We start from the raw sequence: 21,907 nt of genomic DNA, 5'->3' as shown, positions 1-21,907 counted from the left end.
GTGTATTAGTGCAGCGAGCGGCGTCAGAAGGAGGCAGAAAACATGAGCAGCCACTGTGTGTAGACGGCTACACACAGACCCGCAGCATTCAGACAGTGACTGCTCTGGGAAGCTGTCAATCAATAGTGTGGAAAGAGCTCCATTATGCAAATTAGGAAACATAACAATGCACCAAACACTAGAGACGCACCTAAGGCCCGTCATTTGCATATGAATTACAAGTTATTTTCTCACGCTAGTATGGTTGTGCTAGTATGGTTGTTATAGGGGCTAAGTCCACTACAACACTGCATAACCCATTTAAAATGCATTTTAGGGGTGATTGACTCCCATCAGAATAATAATAGTAACTAGATGTGTATTTCCTGAAGGAAGTACAGATAGTGCTTTGAAATGGTGCCCGGGCTGCCCCTTTAAGAGAGACTTGCCTGCTGCCCCTGCAAGACTTTCAACTCAGGATCCGTTTTAACTATGGTTGCCTCTCAGGGGCCACTTTGGCCTGTGTCTGATTTGGTGGGTGGGGCCCCTCAGGATCCGATTCAGTGTCCTGGGCCCCTCAGGGTCTGATTTGGTGATTGGGGCCCCTCAGGGTCCAATTTGGTGGGCGGGGCCCCTCAGGGTCCAATTTGGTGGACGGGGCCCCTCAGGGTCCAATTTGGTGGACGGGGCCCCTCAGGGTTTGATTTGGTGGGCGGGGCCCCTCAGGGTCCGATTGGGTGGACGGGGCCCCTCAGGATCTGATTTGGTGGGCGAGGCCAATCTGGGTCCGATTTGGTGGGCGGGGCCCTTCAGGGTCTGATTTGGTGGGCGGGGCCCTTCAGAGTCTGATTTGGTGGGCGGGGCCCCTCAGGGTCCGATTTGGTGGGCGGGGCCACTCTGGGTCCGATTTGGAGGCCAGGGTGGCTCAGCCTCCAATTTGCAGGCCAGAGTCGATCAGCCTCCGATTTGGAGGCCGGGGTCAATCAGCCTCCGATTTGGAGCCTGGGGTCACTCAGCTTTCGATTTGGCATGCCGGCCCTTTAAGACTCATTTCAGTGCGCCGGCCCTTTAAGAATCACTTTGTCGCGCCGGCCCCTTAAGAATCACTTTGGTGCATCGGCCCTTTAAGAGCTAGTTTTGCCCACTGGGCTTCTAAATCCACTTTGGCGCACATTCTCTCTCAGGGGCATGCGTCATGTGATGAAGCTAGATTTGCATTTGTGCTGTGGGTTTCGCTTTAAGAGCTGATATTATCTGCCAGAATCTGTGTCCTGGGGGGTCATGTGACGTTCGTAGGCGTTGGCATAGTAACTGGGTGTGCCTGCGCATATCAATGAGATTAACTGCCATTTCAATCGCCTCAGGGCATGTTTTGACTGTGGCAACATTTTCCCATTGAAAAGCATTGCAACACTGCATTCCAATGACGGGAAAAAAAAATTTCAAACGCAAATTGCGCAAAAACTACAAATCCGATTGACACGAAAAATACTTAGGACACCACTCATGGACACTGGCTTCGAAACGACACCTCAACGGAGTCTGTTCGTATAGCGGTTCGGGCCGCATTAATTGCGGAAATCAACTGAATAATAATAAGAAGAATAAGTTAGCAGCGTTCGGATTACAATATAGTGGTTTTTTTCAAACCACTATAATGAGTGTGTATTATATGATACTCTGTGATATTAGTGGAAGCCTGCAGAGTCCCGGAGCTTGCAACTGGGATGGACTTGGCTCTCAGCTTTAGTGAAGATTGAATTGACAGCTCTATGACCCATCTAATAATGCACAATTACTTAATAAGGCCATGTTCACAACAGCATTGTGCTTTCAGGAACTTTCATAGATACAATAAAGGTTTCTGTTATATTTATATACAAGAGAGAACAGGCTGTTTTCTCATCTAAAAATAATGGAAACTTGATGGAACGGACCCTAACAAGGGAGTAAATAATGGGATTCTATACAGCAACCAGCTTAAGATGAGAATTGAGACTCTGACACCAGACACAAGAAAGAGTGCAGTACTGTTTATACAGGATGGTTTGAAGATGACAGAAACGTTAATTGAAGCCAAGTTTCCCAGATGTGCTCCTCAGATGCAGTTCATTAGAGCCAGGCTTTGTGTGTGGTCTATGCTGGAACCCATTTCTTGTCACTGTTGTACAGAAATGACTGTTTTCCTGGGACTTCAGGACGATAAGCACCTGTGGTTGGTAGAACAGAAAAACATACATCTTGGTTAAATTTTGGGCCCATAATCAGTGCCAGGATAATTAGAGATTAGGCAAATACATTTGTTAGAACTTTTGATCTCATTACTATAGGTAATGATGATACTATATAGCTGCTAAACCAATGGTACAGATGTCAAATATGCAAAATGAAACATAGCAAGGTTGCTACAACTTGAAATCATCCTATATCCATGCATCACCTTGATACTGTGCCTTCTATGCCCAAAGGGCGACTGCAGTTAATAGTCTGGAGGATAAATTGCTTGTGCTGCTCGGTGAGAAAACGGACAAATAACAGTGGGTGACATATGAAGGTTTATTTGTCTGTACAAAATAACACATTTCAGGATTGAACTGACCCCGTCATCAGGATTATGTAAGAACACACCCAGCAATTATACACATTGCACATATCCTATTCTAAATAATATGATACAAGCACACAGCTTGCTATGTGTCAGATGACGTTCATCCACGTTTCTCCCCTTTAATGTTCATGAATGTTAAAAGGGAACCTGAAAGGTCCCCCATGCCACCAAATCGCCAGCATTTGTATCTTCCTGCATAAATTCCCTGAACCTTTGACTTGTTGATGGAGAATTTGCTTCGCCAGACTAGTCATCCAACTTAGCATGTTATCACACCCCTTTGGGTGGAGTCATCGCCTGCTCTCTGCAAATCTCAAGCTTGACCGTTGGTTTCTTGACCCACGTCATTGTGCTTCTGAAGATGGGTCTACGCTTCCTGGCTTCAGAGTCATGCTGCGTAATAAAGGGACTGTTAGAGAGGCAAGGAGGACTTGTCCGGTTCCCTTTTAGGCCCATTAACAGTTTGATTTTCGTGAACTATCTTTACCAGGAATGCTTGTAACCCAATAATTGTACAATCTAAAGAGGTTGCATCTCACCCAACGAATGAGCAAAATGCCGAAATGATCTTTTGTGCAGCACAAAGGAACATCATTCTCTGCAATGCATAGTCCTGGGCAAACAGAACTCAAGCAGCCATACAGAATGGCTTATGCACACTGAATTAACTGAATTATGTGAAACCGGGTCATCTGTGTAAAATGGATATTAAAAGACTGCTGTCAAATATGTTGCCAGTTGGCGGTTCTCATCACTCAGTGTAAATGGACCTTAAGCAGGCAAATGTTTTTTTTACACATGCATACACATACTACACACATACAGTAATTTTTGGACAGTAAAACAAGTTTTGTCCTTTTAGTTGTTTACAAAAACATATTCAGGATACAGTAATATAATCAATATGGGTTTAAAGTGAAGGCCCTCAGCTTTAATTTTGCGGATATTCACCTCCTAATTGGAGTAAAGGTTCTGTGGGAAAAATACACACGTGGTCAAAATTGTTGCTACCCCTCCTTTAATGACAGAAAAACCCACAATGGTGACAGAAATAACTTGAATCTGACAAAAGTAATAATAAAAAAATCTATGAAAATGAACAAAAAATGAAAGTCAGACATTGCTTTTCAACCATGCTTCCACAGAATTTTTAAAAAAATAAAACTCATGAAATAGGCCTGGACAGACATGATGGTACCCCTGAAAATAATGTGACAAAAGGGACATGTTAAATCAAGGTGTGTCCACTAATTAGCATCACAGATGTCTACAATCCTGGAATCAGTGAGTGGTCCTGTATAGAGGGCTACAGATACTCACTGTGCTGTTTGGTGACATGGTGTGTATCACACTCAACATGAACCAGAGGAAATGAAGGAAAGAGTTGTCAGGAGATTAGAAATAAAAGTATAGACAAACATGTTAAAGGTAAAAGTTATAAGACCATCTCCAAGCAGCTTGATGTTCCTGTGACTATAGTTGCACATATTATTCAGAAATTTAAGCTCCATGGGGTTGTAGCCAACCTCCCTGGATGTGGCCGCAGGAGGAAAATTGATGACAAATCAAAGAGACAGATAATACGAATGGTAACAAAAGAGCCCAGAAAAACTTCTAAACAGATTAAAGCTCAAGGAACATCTGTCTCAGATTGCACCATCCGTCCTTTGAGCCAAAGTCCTATCGACAGATGAGACAAAAATGGAACTTTTTTGCAAGGCACATCAGCTCTACGTTCACAGACAGAAAAATGAAGCATATCAAGAAAAGAACACTGTCCCTACTGTGAAACATGGAGGAGGCTTTGTTATGTTCTGGGGCTGCTTTGCTGCATCTGGCACAGGGTGTCTGGAATCTATGCAGGGTACAATGAAATCTCCAGACTATCAAGGGATTCTAGAGAGAAATGTGCTGCCCAGTGTCAGAAAGCTTGGTCTCAGTAGCAGGTCGTGGGTCTTGCAACAGGATAATGACCCAAAGCACACAGCTAAAAACACGCAAGAATGGTTAAGAGGAAAACATTAGATTATTCTGAAATGGCCTTCTATGAGCCCTGACTTAAATCCTATTGAGCATCTTTGAAAAGAGCTGAAACATGCCATCTGGAAAAGGCAACCTTCAAACACGAGACAACTGGAGAACTTTGCTCTTGAGGAGTGGGCCAAAATACCTGTCGAGAGGTATAGAAGTCTCATTGAGAGTTACAGGAATCGTTTGATTGCAGTGATTGACTCAAAAGGTCGTGCAACAAAATATTAAGTTAAGGGTACCATCATTTCTGTCCAGGCCTATTTGATTAGTTTTATTTTTTTGTAAATCTATGGCAGCATGGTTGAGAAGCACTGGTTTGAACTTGTAACCTGTATAAAAGACACCTGTCCACACACTCAGTCACACTCCAACCTCTCCACCATGGCCAAGACCAAAGAGCTATCTAAGGACACCAGGGACAAAATTGTAGACCTACGCAAGGCTGAGATCGGCTACAGGAGAATAGGCAAGTAGCTTGGTGAAAAGGCAACAACTCTTGGCAAAATTATTGGAAAATGGAAGAAACACAAGATGACTATCATTGTTCTCCAGTGGGGTAAGGATGATTCTGAGCAAAGTCAGGAATCAGCCCAGAACTACATGGGAGGTCCTGGTCAATGGCCTGAAGAGAGCTGGGACCACAGTCTTAAAAATCACCGTTAATAACCCACTAGGCCGTCATGGATTAAAATCCTGCAAGGCACAAAAAGTCCCCCTGCTCACGCCAGCACATGTGCAGGCCCGTTTGAAGTTCACCATTGACCATCTAGATCAGTGGTCCCCAACCTTTTTTGCACCAGGGACCGGTTTCAAGCAAGACCATTCTTCCATGGCCCGGCAGGGCGGGGATGGAGGTGTGGCAGGGGCGGGGCTTTGGTCATAAGGGGGTGGGGCTATGGACACGGTTGTAGTGTAGCAGTGCATACTTATAATTAAATAACATTTATAATGTGACTCAACTCACCATAGGTTTTGAATGAGTGCTCCATCACCCCCTTCTCCCCATCATTGCCTTCACCCCATCACTCCCTTCTCCCCATCATTGCCTTCACCCCATCACTGCCGTCTCTCCATCATTGCCTTCACCCCATCACTGCTGTCTCTCCATCATTGCCTTCACCCCATCACTGCTGTCTCTCCATCATTGCCTTCACCCCATCACTGCTGTCTCTCCATCATTGCCTTCACCCCATCACTGCTGTCTCTCCATCACTCCCATCATGGCCTTCTCCCATTACCCCCTCATGGCCTTCTCCCATCACCCCAGGCATCATGGCCTTCTCTCCCCATCACGGTCTTCTCCTCATGTCCCCATCTCCTCCAGGGCCAGGCTCCACCTACACAGACACAAACACACACACACACACACACACACACACAGACATACATGTACACACACAGAGAGACATACACACACACATTATACATACACACAGACACCACCTCTCTCCTCTCACCTGTCCGCAGCATCGCCCGCGCTTCCTCGATCTGACACAGCAGCGGCCGCGCTCCTCTCTGTGTCAGTCAGAGACAGGAAGCGCGGGCGGCGGGCAGGAAGCTGGACGGGTCCTTGCAGCTCCGCTCCTGCTATTCCCTCTTGCAGGCAGCAGAGCTGCTTAGATCGCTCCCTGGCCGCCGCTACACGAGGGCAGTCTAAGAACTGCTGCGCGCCGCCCCAGCCCCCGCTACGCCACTGACCGCCCCTGGCTCCCCTTGTGTCCGCGGACCGGCAACGGCACTGCAGCGGCCCGGTGCTGGGCCGCGGACCGGCGGTTGGGGACCCCTGATCTAGATGACCAAGAGGAGGCATGGAAAAAGGTCATATGGAGAGATGAGACCAAAATAGAACTTTTTTGTAACTACTGTATACTCGACGTGTTTGGAGGAAGAAGAAGGATGAGTACAACCCCTAGAATACCGTCCCAACCGTGAAGCATGGTTGGGGAAACATCATACTTTGTGAGTGCTTTTCTGTGAAGAGGACAGGACTAGAGTTGAGCGAAACGGGTCAAAAAAATTCAAAAGTCGCCGACTTTTGGCAAAGTCGGGTTTCATGAAACGAAACCCGACCCTAGGATGAGGTCGGCCACGAGGTCGGCGACTTAGGCGCCAAAGTCGCGTTTCAAAAGTTTGTTTTGCGCTCTTTTTCAGCCAATCAGGATCCACGGACACTGTGGGCAACGTGATGACATAGGCACGGGTCACCACCATCTTTCAGAAGGGCATGCAAGTGATTGGCTTGCTTTGGTGGGCGTCACAGGGGGTATAAAAGGGCGTGCACGCCGACCGCCATCTTACTTCTGCCGATCTCAGTATAGGGAGAGGTTGCTGCTGATTCTGTAGGGAGAGCGTTAGGCAGGGAAGAAGACCAAAAAACTGCTTCTGCTGCTAGCGATTTGGCCTGCACAACACACCAGTCACTGTGTGTGCAGTGCAAGGGGAGGCTATATAGTGGTGTATCAGTGGTGTTGGTTGTTGGGCTGCCTTCTAAGGCTTCCTGACAGGCTGGCATTGCTGTTTACCCACTGTTCCGCAAACTGCTTTTTTAAAAGCAATCCAATCTCCCTTATCCTCTAGTCACTTTGGTCACAGCTGTCCCATCGAGCCTGTCACATAGCGCTCAGATATTCATTGGGCCTCAAACTGCTTTTTTAAAAGCAATCCCAATTTTTTTTTTTGTCCTGCTGAGAAGAAAAAAAAACTGCTTCTGCTGCTGATAGCAATTTGGCCTGCACAACACACCAGTCACTGTGTGCAGTGCAAGGGGAGGCTATATAGTGGTGTATCAGTGGTGTTGGTTGTTGGGCTGCCTTTTAAGGCTTCCTGACAGGCTGGCATTGCTGTTTACCCACTGCTCCGCAAACTGCTTTTTTAAAAGCAATCCAATCTCCCTTATCCTCTAGTCACTTAGGTCACAGCTGTGCCATCGAGCTTGTCACATAGCGCTCAGATATTCATTGGGCCTCACACAATCCAAAAGTGTCCAGTGTCCAAAAGTGTGTGCAGAGATTCAAACTCTCACTTATCCTCTAATCACTTAGGTCACAGCTGTGCCATCGAGCTTGTCACATAGCGCTCAGATATTCATTGGGCCTCACACAATCCAAAAGTGTCCAGTGTCCAAAAGTGTGTGCAGAGATTCAAAATCTCACTTATTCTCTAGTCACTTAGGTCACAGCTGTGCCATCGAGCCTGTCACATAGCGCTCAGATATTCATTGGGCCTCACACAATCCAAAAGTGTCCAGTGTCCAAAAGTGTGTGCAGAGATTCAAAATCTCACTTATTCTCTAGTCACTTAGGTCACAGCTGTGCCATCGAGCTTGTCACATAGCGCTCAGATATTCATTGGGCCTCACACAATCCAAAAGTGTCCAGTGTCCAAAAGTGTGTGCAGAGATTCAAACTCTCACTTATCCTCTGGTCACATAGGTCACAGCTGTGCCATCGAGCTTGTCACATAGCGCTCAGATATTCATTGGGCCTCACACAATCCAAAAGTGTCCAGTGTCCAAAAGTGTGTGCAGAGATTCAAACTCTCACTTATCCTCTAGTCACTTAGGTCACAGCTGTGCCATCGAGCTTGTCACATAGCGCTCAGATATTCATTGGGCCTCACACAATCCAAAAGTGTCCAGTGTCCAAAAGTGTGTGCAGAGATTCAAAATCTCACTTATTCTCTAGTCACTTAGGTCACAGCTGTGCCATCGAGCTTGTCACATAGCGCTCAGATATTCATTGGGCCTCACACAATCCAAAAGTGTCCAGTGTCCAAAAGTGTGTGCAGAGATTCAAACTCTCACTTATCCTCTATTCACTTAGGTCACAGCTGTGCCATCGAGCTGGTCACATAGCGCTCAGATATTCATTGGGCCTCACACAATCCAAAAGTGTCCAGTGTCCAAAAGTGTGTGCAGAGATTCAAAATCTCACTTATTCTCTAGTCACTTAGGTCACAGCTGTGCCATCGAGCCTGTCACATAGCGCTCAGATATTCATTGGGCCTCACACAATCCAAAAGTGTCCAGTGTCCAAAAGTGTGTGCAGAGATTCAAAATCTCACTTATTCTCTAGTCACTTAGGTCACAGCTGTGCCATCGAGCTTGTCACATAGCGCTCAGATATTCATTGGGCCTCACACAATCCAAAAGTGTCCAGTGTCCAAAAGTGTGTGTAGAGATTCAAACTCTCACTTATCCTCTAGTCACTTAGGTCACAGCTGTGCCATCGAGCTTGTCACATAGCGCTCAGATATTCATTGGGCCTCACACAATCCAAAAGTGTCCAGTGTCCAAAAGTGTGTGCAGAGATTCAAAATCTCACTTATTCTCTAGTCACTTAGGTCACAACTGTGCCATCGAGCCTGTCACATAGCGCTCAGATATCAGTGGGCCTCACACAATCCAAAAGTGTCCAGTGTCCAAAAGTGTGTGCAGAAATTCAAAATCTCCCCTGTCCTATAGACACCTTGTTTTACATACTATATAGTTTGGTGGATTTTGTCTACATTTCTACCAAAAATGAGGAAGGCTGGTGGAAGAGGCCGTGGAATTGGGCGGGGGTTGGCAGCTGGTAATGATGGTGTTGGTGGTGGATCTGATGGTAGTGGCAAGAGCAAAATAGGACTGAATGCAGGAGGTGCTGACCCTGCGTCATCGTCTGGCTACATAAGGCCTCGAACGCTTAGTTTTCTAGGAGTTGGCAAACCGCTTTTAAAGCCAGAGCATCAGGAAAAAGTTTTGTCTTACATTGCTGACTCAGCCTCCAGCTCTATCGCCTCCTCTTCTTCAGTTGTAAAAAGTAAAAGCACTGAGTCGTCATTGGAGGCTCATGTTCATGAACCACACCTTTCCTTGTGTCCTTCACCCCAACCAAGATTGAAGGATGACGCAGGCCATACTACTGATTACTCCATGGAGCTGTTTTCACATACTATGCCTGGATTATCAAGTGAAATGGTGAATTACCCAGGCCAAGATGAATCTGACATGGAGTGCACTGATGCACAGCCGCTGATGGATGATTCTGCTGGTACATTCACTCAGAGCACTACATTGTCCTCGCAGTGTACAGAGTCAGATTCTGACCCTGATGAGACTCAGGTGCCCCTTCCCGCACACTATACCACCATACACGGTGACACAGAGGAAGGTGCACATGACATAGAAGAGGAGGTGATGGATGACCCAGTTGTTGACCCAGATTGGCATCCATTGGGGGAAGAGGGTGCTGCTTCCAATAGCTCAGATGAGGAGCATCCACAGCAGACATCGACATCACAACAGCTGTTATCTGGCAGGCCCGGAGCACTCCAAAGACAGGTTCCAAACATCAAAAGAGTTGCTGGACAGCTTGTCCAGAGGGTCAAAAGATCACAGCGTGCTAGGCCGCAAAATGTCTGCCAAAGTAGGAAGAGTGCAGTGTGGCACTTTTTTGAACAAAATCCTCATGATCAGGCCAAGGTTATCTGTAAGAAGTGCGCAAAGACCTTTAGCCGAGGGAAAAATCTGAAAAATTTGAATACCAGTTGCATGCTTAGACATTTAACCAGCATGCACTTGCAAGCGTGGACACAACACCAAACCTCAAGTGCCACATGTGCAACTGATCACAACGAAGGTAGTCAGCAACGCTACATTGTTTCCCCCACTGTAAGCCCACCGGTTAGCACAGCAGCAAATGTTGAGGTGTCGTTGCAAGGCCACAGCAGTCAGGGAATCCCACTGTTATATCAACGAAAGACTGATTCTAGGCCATCAGAAAGAACACCAACTCCATCACCATCATCAACCCTCTCTCAGTCCGCCCTGTCCACCGCTACTTCCACCATATGCAGCTCTCAAGTCCAGCTCACCCTCCCAGACACTATGAGTAGGTCAAGAAAGTACTCAGTCTCTCATCCGCGTACACTGGGTTTGAACGCCCACATTGCCAAACTAATCTCGTTTGAGATGATGCCCTTTTGGTTGGTGGAAAGCACAGCTTTCCGCGAACTCATGGCCTATGCAGTACCACGCTATGACCTACCCAGTCGCCACTTCTTCTCTCGCAAAGCCATCCCAGCCCTCCACCATCATGTGAAAGACCGCATTGTCCATGCACTCAAGCAGTCAGTGAGCGGAAAGGTGCACCTCACAACTGATGCATGGTCCAGTCGGCATGGCCAGGGCCGTTACGTGTCCATCACTGCGCACTGGGTTAATGTGGTGGATGCAGGGTCCACAGGGGACAGCGGTGGTGGGACAGTGCTGCCTAGCCCACGGTATAGGAAACAGTTGCCTGTAGGCGTTCGACCCTCCTCCTCCTCCACCTCCTCCAGAAGCGAAAGCTCGTCCACAGAGCGCAGTCGTACGAGCACTCCATCTGCAGCTGCCACTGTTGCACACGATGTGTCCCCCTATCGAGCAGCTAGTGGAAAGCGTCAGCAGGCTGTGTTGCAGATGATGTGTTTGGGCGACAGACACACCGCCGAGGTGCTGGCCGAGTACTTGAAGCGACAAACTGAGTCATGGCTGGGCAGTGTACATCTTGAGGCAGGCAAGGTAGTTAGTGATAACGGCCGTAATTTTGTGGCAGCCATAGCCCTTTCAAAACTCAGCCACATACCTTGCTTGGCTCACACCTTGAACCTGGTGGTGCAGTGCTTCCTCAAAAATTATCCGGAGTTAACAGCAGAGGCAGGCCATAATGCATTTGTGGGAGGATACACGGCCAGGCACTTTGAGAGCAGACATGGAGTTGACAGGTGTGCAGTGGTCGAAGCTGAAAGACCTTTGTAAAGTCCTTCAGTGTTTTGAGGAATGCACACGGCTGGTAAGCGCAGACGACGCCATCCTAAGCATGAGCATCCCACTTATGCGTCTGCTCATGCAAACTTTGACGCACCTTAAGGAGCAGGCGTCTGCAGCCAATGTTGATGAGGAGGAAGAGGAGGAGGGAATCCTTGATGACATTCAGCCATTGTCTGCTCAGGGACCTCTCCTGGACGAGGTGGAGGAAGAAGAGGAGGAGGAGGAGGATGATGGGGATGATTACTTAGGGGAGGAGGATGCATCTCGTGGGGCAAGTGAAAATGTTGGCGTGGCAAGGTCTGGTACAGGGTTTGTGCGTGACTGGAGGGATGTGGCTTTGCCAGAAAGTGCTCCTCCACCCAGCACTCGCAGTGCATCATTGACACCGGGAACATTGGCCCACATGTCAGATTATGCCTTGCAGATCCTAAAAAGGGACCCCCGCATTGCCAAAATGATGAACGATGACGACTACTGGTTGGCCAGCATCCTGGATCCACGCTATAAAGGCAAATTACAAAACATCATGCCACAGGAGAACCTTGACCTAATATTGGCTAATAAACAAGCAACTCTGGTAAATCGGTTGCTTGAGGCATTCCCAGCACACAGCAGCGGTGATGGTTCTCACACGAGCCGTACGGGCCGGGGGCAGCTTGGCAGAGGTGTTCGTGGTGCACACAGCAGAAGTGGCGTTGGAGACAGGGGTTTCATGACAATGTTGTGGACTGATTTTTCAAATACCGCTCACACAACTGGTAATACTGCATTGATGGAAAGTGACAGGAGACAGCAGTTGTCAACTATGGTAACAAACTACTTTTCCTCCCATATCGATGTTCTCCCACACAGGTCATTCCCCTTTGACTATTGGGCCGCTAAATTGGACACCTGGCCTGAATTGGCACAATATGCCTTACAGGAGCTCGCTTGCCCAGCTGCAAGTGTGCTATCGGAAAGAGTCTTCAGTGCAGCTGGATCAATCCCGACAGAAAAAAGGACCCGTCTGTCAACCCAAAATGTGGATGATCTAACCTTCATTAAAATGAACCACGCATGGGTTTCCAAGAATTTTGTCCCACCTTCCCCTGATGACACATAGGGTGACAGAAAAATGGCTTGCTTTGGTCCACCTCTTCCTGGTACTTCACCTATTTCGCCTTTTGCATCAGCTGAATGTCCAACATCAACATATGCCACTTTCTAAAACTCCCTAACTGTGCTGCCTCCCCCCCCATGGCCGGGGTCACCACCTACCGCACGACACCGTGCGAGTGCCGTTGCCCTGGACAGGTGGGTAGGCCGACTCTTGGGAGCGGGCACTGGCACAGGGTCCCTCATAGTGCAATCAAGTGTCTCTGACGGTGGTGGTGCACACCCGCCGTCAGACACACCGCTGTACTATGAGGGGCCCAGTGCCAGTACAGACGCCCATGAGTGGGCCCCCTTGCTTGGGCAGGGCCCCAGCATTTGCAATCTTTACCTCTCCCTGCTGTGTAATCTGGGCCGTCAAATCCATACTGTGCCTGACACCGTCTGAGCCTGCCTCCTGAGACATATATTTTGAATGTGTACGCTATCCATACATGTTATCCAGGGATACGGTACCCTTTCTAACCTTTGTGCAATCACGTGCAATCCATACTGGGCCTAACACCGTCTGAGCCTGCCTCCTGAGACATATATTTTGAATGTGTACGCTATCCATACTTGTTATCCAGGGATACGGTACCCTTTCTAACCTTTGTGCAATCACGTGCGATCCATACTGGGCCTAACCACCGTCTGAGCCTGCCTCCTGAGACATATATTTTGAATGTGTACGCTATCCATACATGTTATCCAGGGATACGGTACCCTTTCTAACCTTTGTGCAATCACGTGCAATCCATACTGGGCCTAACAACGTCTGAGCCTGCCTCATGCTGTATAGACATATATTTTGAATGTGTACGCTATCCATACATGTTATCCGGGGATACGGTACCCTTTCTAACCTTTGTGCAATCACGTGCAATCCATACTGGGCCTAACACCGTCTGAGCCTGCCTCATGCTGTATAGACATATATTTTGAATGTGTACGCTATCCATACATGTTATCCGGGGATACGGTACCCTTTCTAACCTTTGTGCAATCACGTGCAATCCATACTGGGCCTAACACCGTCTGAGCCTGCCTCCTGAGACATATATTTTGAATGTGTACGCTATCCATACATGTTATCTGGGGATACGGTACCCTTTCTCACCTTTGTGCAATCACGTGTAATCCATACTGGGCGTGAGAACGGCTGGCGAGCTGTTAAGCAAGCTACAGCACCTGTCCAGACAAGTACAGGGATTCCCTAGCGAGGAGACTTATTTGATTGTTTTCAATGTTGGGACAGCAATTTTTGGGGAGCACTATACTCTGGAGAATGATAGATGGGGTCCACCATACACTGGAACATTCCAAAGGTGGACATCAGACACTGGAGCAGCATTTACAGGGCCCATTATACACTAGAGCATTAGAAATGGGGCCCATTATGTTTGGAGCATTATTTGGGCCCATAAGACAGTGGAGCTTCATCCATGGGGACCAACATATACTGTAGCATTATGTGGAGCTCATCATATACTGTTTCAAACATTATATGGGACCAATGATTCTGTATGGAGAAATAGATGGGCCTCGTCATGAGATGTAAAAAGTGAGGTATTTTTCATTGTACTATACCGCTATTTCTCTGCCGTATCGGAGCATGATGAGTTGTGGTATGTGTTAAAGGGGCGCTCTTTCGCCCAGGGCACATGAAAACCTGGAGCCAGCCCTACCCCCCCACAGTTTGTAGCCAAATAACCCCCATTTTTCAGTGCGTAACTTGTATTATGAAGTTAATTAAGGTTGACAAGCTTAAGAAAGAAGAATTGATGCTTTTGGCATTCAAATGGGCACTGTAGGTGTGTTTCCTGTCCTCCTCTCACTGCCGACTTTTATTCCCCATTGACTTACATTGGGTTTCGTGTTTCGGGACGACCCCGACTTTTCCCTATAATCGGACGATCTTGCTCGACCCGACTTTTGGAAAAGTCGGGTTTCACGAAACGAAACTCGACCCTAAAAAACCAAAAGTCGCTCAACTCTAGACAGGACGACTGCACCGTATTGAAGGGAGGATGGATGGGGTCATGTATCGCAAGATTTTTGCCAACAACCTCCTTCCCTCAGAAAGAGCATTGAAGATGGGTCATGGCTGGGTCTTCCAGCATGACTATGACCCGAAACACACAGCCAGGGCAACTAAGGAGTGGCTCAGTAAGAAGCATTTCATGTCCCTGGAATGGCCTAGCCAGTCTCCAGACCTGAACACAATAGAAAATCTTTGGAGGGAGCTGAAACTCAATGTTGTTATCTGGAGAAGATCTGTATGGAGTAGTGGGTCAAAATCCCCGAAATTCTCCACAAAGTATTAAAAATGAACACATTATTTATGGTAAAGCTAATTTGTGCAATTAATTTTGAGCCCCTGAAATGAAGAGGCTTTGTAGAAAAATGGTTGCAATTCCTAAACGTGTTACTGGAAATTCTTGTTCAACCACTTTAATTAAATTAAAGTAGTGGCATGTAGAGCCCAAACCATGAAGATTCTAACACTGTACAAATATTTTTGGACCTAACTGTACAGTATATGGAAGCTTATAGACAATATGCATATATACATTCTACACATATACAAATTAGCCATGCAAATGTGAGTAGAGCCTGTATATACATATGTAAAAAAACAAACAAACCACAAAAGAGCGTAAATATATTTTCCTATAATTCTTTGCTAAAAAAAATAAAACCCACAATGTATAAACATATTCTAAAAATGCAGCTGGGCAGTTTAACACAGCAAAGTTAGTACCATATTTTTCTATTATAAAACACACTTTCTTCCTCCAAAAATGTGGAGGAAAACGGGGGGGGGGAGTGCATCTTATAGTCCGGGGATGAACCTGCTCTGGCTGTGGTGAGGAGGTGGAGGAGCAGCAGCGGCGGAGCAGTGGGTCACAGGAGGCAGGAGCCGGAGGCTGCGGGTAATTCCTGTGCCCGCTGTTAAAAAGAAATGAATATTCACTGAATTCCATGCCCATGGGCATGGAGGGCAGTGAATATTCATTTCCCCAGCAGCCGGCTTCCTGCAGTTGCCATGTGTTCGTGTGTGCCCACTACTTAAGGCAATGAATATTCACTGCTCTCCACGCACATAGTCCCGGTGTGGAGAGCAGAGAGTATTCTGGCAGCTGTTCTCGGCTTGTAAACAGTGCATGACGTACCAGCCCTGCATTGCTTACAAGCCTAAATCAGCTGTTGACATTGGAAAAAGAAGCTGCGATGGAGCGCAACAAGGTAATATAATGGTTTATGTTTTATTATGTTTTTCTGATGGGGGTCATGCATACCAGGATAGGGATGGTGGACAATCATACCAGAATAAGGATGGGGCCATACATACCAAGACAGAGATGGGGGACCTATATACCAGGATCCAACACAATGGACAGGACTTTGAAAACATTTTATAAGTGGACATGAACTTGTAAATAACTCATGAAAGAATAAAGTTACATTAAAACCAAGCAAACCATTGATTTTCTTGTGAAATTCTCAATAAGGTTTATCTGTCACATGACCCTCTTCCCATTGGAAAAAATAAAGTTGGATCCAAAATGGCCGACTTCAAATGGCCACCATGGTCACCACCCATCTTGAAAGGTTTCCCCCCTCCCATATATTAATTTTTCACAAACAGGAAGTTGATATCACTGACCAGTCCCATTTTATTTAGGTGTATCCATATAAATGACCTACCCTGTATATTGTGCAGGTTGCTAGGCTCACAGGGATACCAAACATGTCTGTTTACTGCAATTGGTTTGCACTCTAATATTTAATAGTAACTCAATAGAAAAAAAATCTGTGACATTTACTTTTCAGCACCTATATTGTACTGACATATAGAGAAATATCTGTGTATATTGTTATATTAGTATGCTCGTATAGAAGAAGACTGGTATTGCGTTTTTTATGCTGAGAAAAATTTCTCATGCTATACTAACAATGCAGCTACAGATCTGTGAATGTAACCTAACAGTGAATGTGGAAATGGTAAGTTTTCTCAAATGTCATCCACATTGCTTCCCTACAGCATCCATTTATTTTCATTTAAGGAATGTTCCCAAGTCATTAAAAAGGCTACTGGAAGGTCACACTTTTTTTTCAAACTATTTTTATTGATTTTAACATAAATGAAAATACAGAATCACAATATGCTTACTATGTTAAGCTGAATATCATAACAGTACAATAAATTGTTATAGTTCAGCCTGTAGTTAAACATTAAATTGACATCTTTTATCCCCACCTTCCCCTTCCCCTCCCCGCGCGGATCATTACCCAAATAATTCTCATTAAATTGACGTGTGTCCACCAATAACATTGTAATAAGTACCAATTTGTGTTTTCAAATTGCATCTGTTCTTAGACTCTACATCAAGAGTGGGAATAAAATATGACCATCTAGTAAAAAAACTTCAGTCAATTTTTCTTTGTTAGTCAAAGTCTCCAACCAGTCTATCTTAAACAGAAAATGAACCTTTGTTAGTATTATTGACCTCGATGGTGCACTTGAATTCAACCATTGATGAAGTATACTTTTCCTGACCGCTGAGGCCCATATCACCAGTATAGCCTTCAAATGTTTAGGTAGTGATCTCTGAGACTCCTCCAAGATATGGAAAATTGCCCTGTGGGGTGAGGGGAAACTCAACCCCGCAAATATATTGCCACTCAAACTCAGAGTGGATATCATGCCATAACTTTTGAATTTTAGTACAACTCCATATATGATGAAATATGTCTGTATATTGCAGACCACATTTTGCAGATTGATATGAATTCATGGGTGACATCTTGAACTGTGTCATGCCCGCTATGTCTGCTATGCCGCATGACCCCTGGAGCAGTGTGCACGCGCACCGAACTATCATGCCCGCCATGTCTGGTATGCCGCATGACTCCTGGAGCAGTGTGCACACACACCTCATCTCATGGCTGCCTGCCATTGCCAGTGCGCATGTTTTACCTTATGGCTACACGCCGTTGCTGTGTGACCAGCCATCTCTGCTCTACCTGCAGCAATTCTCTCTGTGTTCCTGGAGCCCCTGATCATGTGTCCTTTCCTATGTTCCAGCACTGTCTGATCCAGCTATCCTCTCTGTGATCCTGGAGCCCTTGATCATGTGACCTTTCCTATGTTCCAGCACAGCCTTATCCAGCAATGCTCTCTATGGTCTTGGAGGACTCGCCAATGTGACCCTCTCTATGATCCTGGAGGATCTGAACCAAAAGTCCTCTCCTGGTTCTGACCCGGAAGTGCAGGTGCTAATGCCCTATATCAGACCGCCCCTTCCTATGGTCGGGGCCTGAGTATCGTGTTGCTTCCCTGCATGGCTGCTTGGTCTGCTTGGTCGCTCTCTGTATTCTGTGCCCCTGCACTCTGCCCTGTAGTGCGTCTCTGCACACGCTCTGTGCTTGTACTCTGCCTCTTGTCCTGTGCCTTTTGTCTCTCGTGCCGTGTTTTGTCCTTGTTATGCTTTGACTTGTTGTACTTTCTATGTTCTCTGCCTTTGCCTGTTTTCGCCATGTCTTGTCCTTGCCATGCTTTGCCTTGTAGTGCTTCCTATGTTCTCTGCCTTTGCCTGTTTTCGCCATGTCTGGTCTTTGCTATTCTGAGCCTTGTAGTACTTCTCATGTTCCCTGTCTTTGCCTGGTTTTCCTTACTCTTTCTTCTGGTGCTTGCTAGCACATTCCATGTCTAGTCTCAAGGTTCTGCCTTGACCCGGCTCTGGGCTTCGGCCAACACTCCGCTGCTAGACTCTGTCCTATGGTGCTCTCTAGCACATTTCATGGCTAGTCTCAAGGTTCTCCCTTGACCTGGCTCTGGGCTTCAGCCTATGTTCCACTGCTAGCCCTATACTCTCTCTGACCTGGCTCTGTGCTTCTGCCTATGTTCCGCTCCTTGTTCTATACTTTGCCTAGCCTTGCCTTACCTTGTTTCTTCGTGTGCCCTTTGCATGCACCTGGCCTTCCATAGCCTCCTGTTTGTGCCTCAGCCGTGCCCGCCCTAGCCGTGCCCGCCTGTTTGTGCCTCAGCCGTGTTCGTCGGCCAGTGACAGCTGTGTCACTTGTTATGCCTCAGCCGGGTTCGCCTCAGTCTTGCACGTCTGTCTGTGCCTCAACCCGACCAGCTAGCCAGTGTCCCAGCCGTGCTCTCTGTGCTTCCTTGCACCCACGCTGGTTCTGCACTGTGCTTTGTGTGCTTCTCTAATAGCACGCGCAGGCCCTAGCCTGCCCCTTGGCATACCTCTCCGTGCTTCTGTAAAAGTAGGCGCAGGTCTTGCCATGTACCCTGTTGTGCCCTCTTGCATGCACAGACCCCAGCCTGTACCCTGGCGTGCCTCCTAGCACGTGCAGGCCCTTGCCTTAGCCTGAACCCTGGAGTGTCTATTAGCACGCACCCTGACTTGAACCTGACCCTGGCATGTCCCTCGGCACACGCAGGACCTTGCCTTGAACCCTGACCCTGGCGTATCACTCAGCACGCGCAGGAACTTGCCTTGAACCCTGACCCTGGCGTGTCCCTCGGCACGCGCAGGACCTTGCCTTGGATCTTGAACCCTGGCGTGTCCCTACACACGCACCATGTCTTGTACTTTGAACTTTGAACCCTGGTGTGTCCCCTACACACGCACCGTGTTTTGTACTTTGAACCTGGCATGTCCCCTACACATGCACCTTGCCTTGCACCTTGCCCTGGACCCTGGTGTGCCCCTAGCACGCACCCTGCCTGGAACTTTGCCTTGGACCTTGGCGTGCTCCCTAACATGCACCATGTCTGGGGATCTGTCGTGCCTCCTTGCCTGAACCCTGGTTTGCCTGCCGGACACCTGGAACCTGCCGATCGCTGCCAGAGATTGTAAGCCTGATGTCCGGAGCTGATGTCCGCAGCCTGATGCCCTGATCTTGTCGATCGTTGCCAGCTGTCCAGAGTCCGATGCCATTGAGCCCTTGCCTGTACCCTGGCATGCCACCTGGCACGTACCATGCCATGAACCTTGGCGTGCCCTCGCACGCACCTTGCTGTGTTTTCCTGTTATCACGTCTTGCACCTGATGTAACCCTGAGTTTGCCTTAATGAAGATACCTCGAATTCACGTCTTGTCTTGTTTCCTGCATGTCCCTTGTCGTCAGACACTCGTACTTAGTGTCTACCTGAGCCGGCCGTCTGGTTCCAGCAGTCGTGGTGGCTCACCCCCTTGGTCCTGCCCCTGATACTTCCTGTATAGGGGGTGGTGCCTCACAAGGTGAGCACGCCACTAGGTGTGTGGGTGCCACGACCCAGACGGTCCACTCTAAAGAAAACGACTCAGCGTAAGCTGACTCCGTCACAAACTGTGGACAAGGGGTGATATAAGCTCTATGCATAAGCAATAAAGCCATATCGGTATAGCTACTATATGGAATAACTTTTCTTTGTGTCATACTGGCTTTTAAGATATCCTGTACCTCCAACCCTCCAATGTATTTTGTCCATCTTGCTGGGCCCGTGTCTTTTACATCCCATGATCACTCTCTGTGCAAAACAGAATATGTTACTTGTTGATATCAATTGAATTCTACCTGTTCTAAGGATGATGTCCAGTTTATCTCGCCAACCATGCTTTTGTCTACTATTTACATATTTAAGGACCAGGCTGCGTGCTTGATGAAACAGGAACGGTTTACTTCTGAACAAGGGAAAACGATGTGCCGCCTCTTCAAAAGCGAGGATAGAAAAACAATGGTTCAATAGGTCTATCACTAACACACATTTCTGCCGTGCAAGGGTCTTATAATATTTGGGTGGGTTACCCCTTAAAAATAGGGGGTTGCCTAAAAAAGGTTGGAAGGGTGATAATCCACTCTTAAGTTTACACATTCTCCTTCCTCGTCTCCATGATTGGCAAACGATCCTTAGTATCAGATGATCTCTAATATCCTTAGGAAGATCCTCATTATTTAAATGCACCAAGGCCATCAATGAAATATGAGGCTATAACTGCCTCTCCAGATGAACATTAGCAAAGTGAGAGGACCCCCGCAACCAGTCGATTACATACCTAAGGTTAGCCGCTATATTATATCTACTAATGTCAGGGAAGTTGATACCCCACCTCATTCCTTGGTAGTTGCAGTTTATATATGTGATCTGCCTCCATTTCCCCAAATAAACTGCCGGAAGGCTTAGTTCAATAGATTGATGTCAGACTTTGATAGTAATAGTGGGAGTGTTTGAAATAAATATAATAACTTCGGGAACACTATCATTTTGAATAAGTGACACCTCCCCAAGAAGGATAGAGTAAAGTGTTTCCAAGAGTCAAGGAGGTTAGTTATTTTAAGAACGAGGGGTTTATAATTAAGTCTATATCAGGTGTGGGGATCCGCTGGGAGCCGTATACCAAAATATCCGATAGATTCCTTCCTCCATTGCAAAGGAAAGGAGCCATCAGATATCCTACCTGATCTAAATATTGCCAAAACTTCCGATTTGTTGTAGTTGACTTTAAACCCGGTAAAATCTCCAAAATCTTTTAATGTCGACACTATGGCTAGAATAGTCTGGGCCGGACTGGCAATAAATAGAATATCATCAGCAAAATCTAGTAGTTTAGTCTCCATGTTCCCCGAGCGTATCCCTTGAAATTCTGATAAGTTTTGAAGAGTTCTTAACAGGGGATCTAACGCCAAATTAAATAGTAGTAGAGATAGCGGGTATCCGTCTGGTACCTCGCTGGATTTCAAAAGACTATGGCAGAGTATTATTTATGAAAAGTCTGGACGTGGGGTCTCTATATATAAACTTGACTGCAGTGCAAAACCACGACCCAAACCCCCTAATTTCCAGTAAATTATGTAACTAATTCCACAAAACCCTATCAAAGGCCTTGTCTGTGTCAAGACCAACCACTATGTTCTTTTTACATTTATTAAGTCTCCTCAAGATAGTGTGCCTATCGATGTTCTGATATTATAAGTTATTGACTTCCCGTGCACAAACCCCATCTGTGTGGAGAGATTAATTCAGGAATGATTTGCTGAACCCTGTTTGCTAATATTTTTGTAAGGTGCTTAAAGTCGGAATTAAGCAACAAAATTGGTCGATAACCCTCTACCTGCATCGGATCCTTCCCAGGCTTCGGAAGCATAATAATACACACTTCGTTGAATCTATCTGGAATGTAACCCTTCTCTATTATTCCATTAAACATATCACACAAATGTAGACCCACCGAAGGACCCAGAATTTTATAATATTCGCCACTAAAACCATCTGGACCCAGTGCTTTAGAAATCTAAAGTGTAGAGATGGCCTGTAACACCTCCGTAGTAGTAAGGGGCACATTAAGCAAACTTCTATGATCCTC

General features: G+C 46.7%; 1 protein-coding gene across 4 annotated transcripts in view; it reads right to left on the bottom strand.

Moving 5' to 3' along the window:
* Positions 1-1,997: 1,997 nt before the first annotated feature.
* Positions 1,998-21,907, bottom strand: part of STPG1 (sperm tail PG-rich repeat containing 1) — a 179,954-nt gene continuing 160,044 nt past the window's right edge. For all 4 annotated transcript variants that reach the window (XM_073572565.1, XM_073572583.1, XM_073572573.1 and 1 more), the window contains exon 8: positions 1,998-2,189. In XM_073572565.1, coding sequence (XP_073428666.1) covers positions 2,116-2,189 — 74 coding nt within the window. In that variant the 3' untranslated portion in view covers positions 1,998-2,115. The remainder of the gene's footprint in view (positions 2,190-21,907) is intronic.

Source organism: Dendrobates tinctorius, unplaced genomic scaffold (genome assembly GCF_039654945.1).
Source record: "Dendrobates tinctorius isolate UK_male_01 unplaced genomic scaffold, ASM3965494v1 ptg000007l, whole genome shotgun sequence".
In the NCBI taxonomy this organism is placed as follows: Eukaryota; Metazoa; Chordata; class Amphibia; order Anura; family Dendrobatidae; genus Dendrobates; species Dendrobates tinctorius.
The sequence above is the reverse complement of the archived record's forward strand: the minus strand, read 5'-3'. Positions and strand labels throughout refer to the sequence as shown.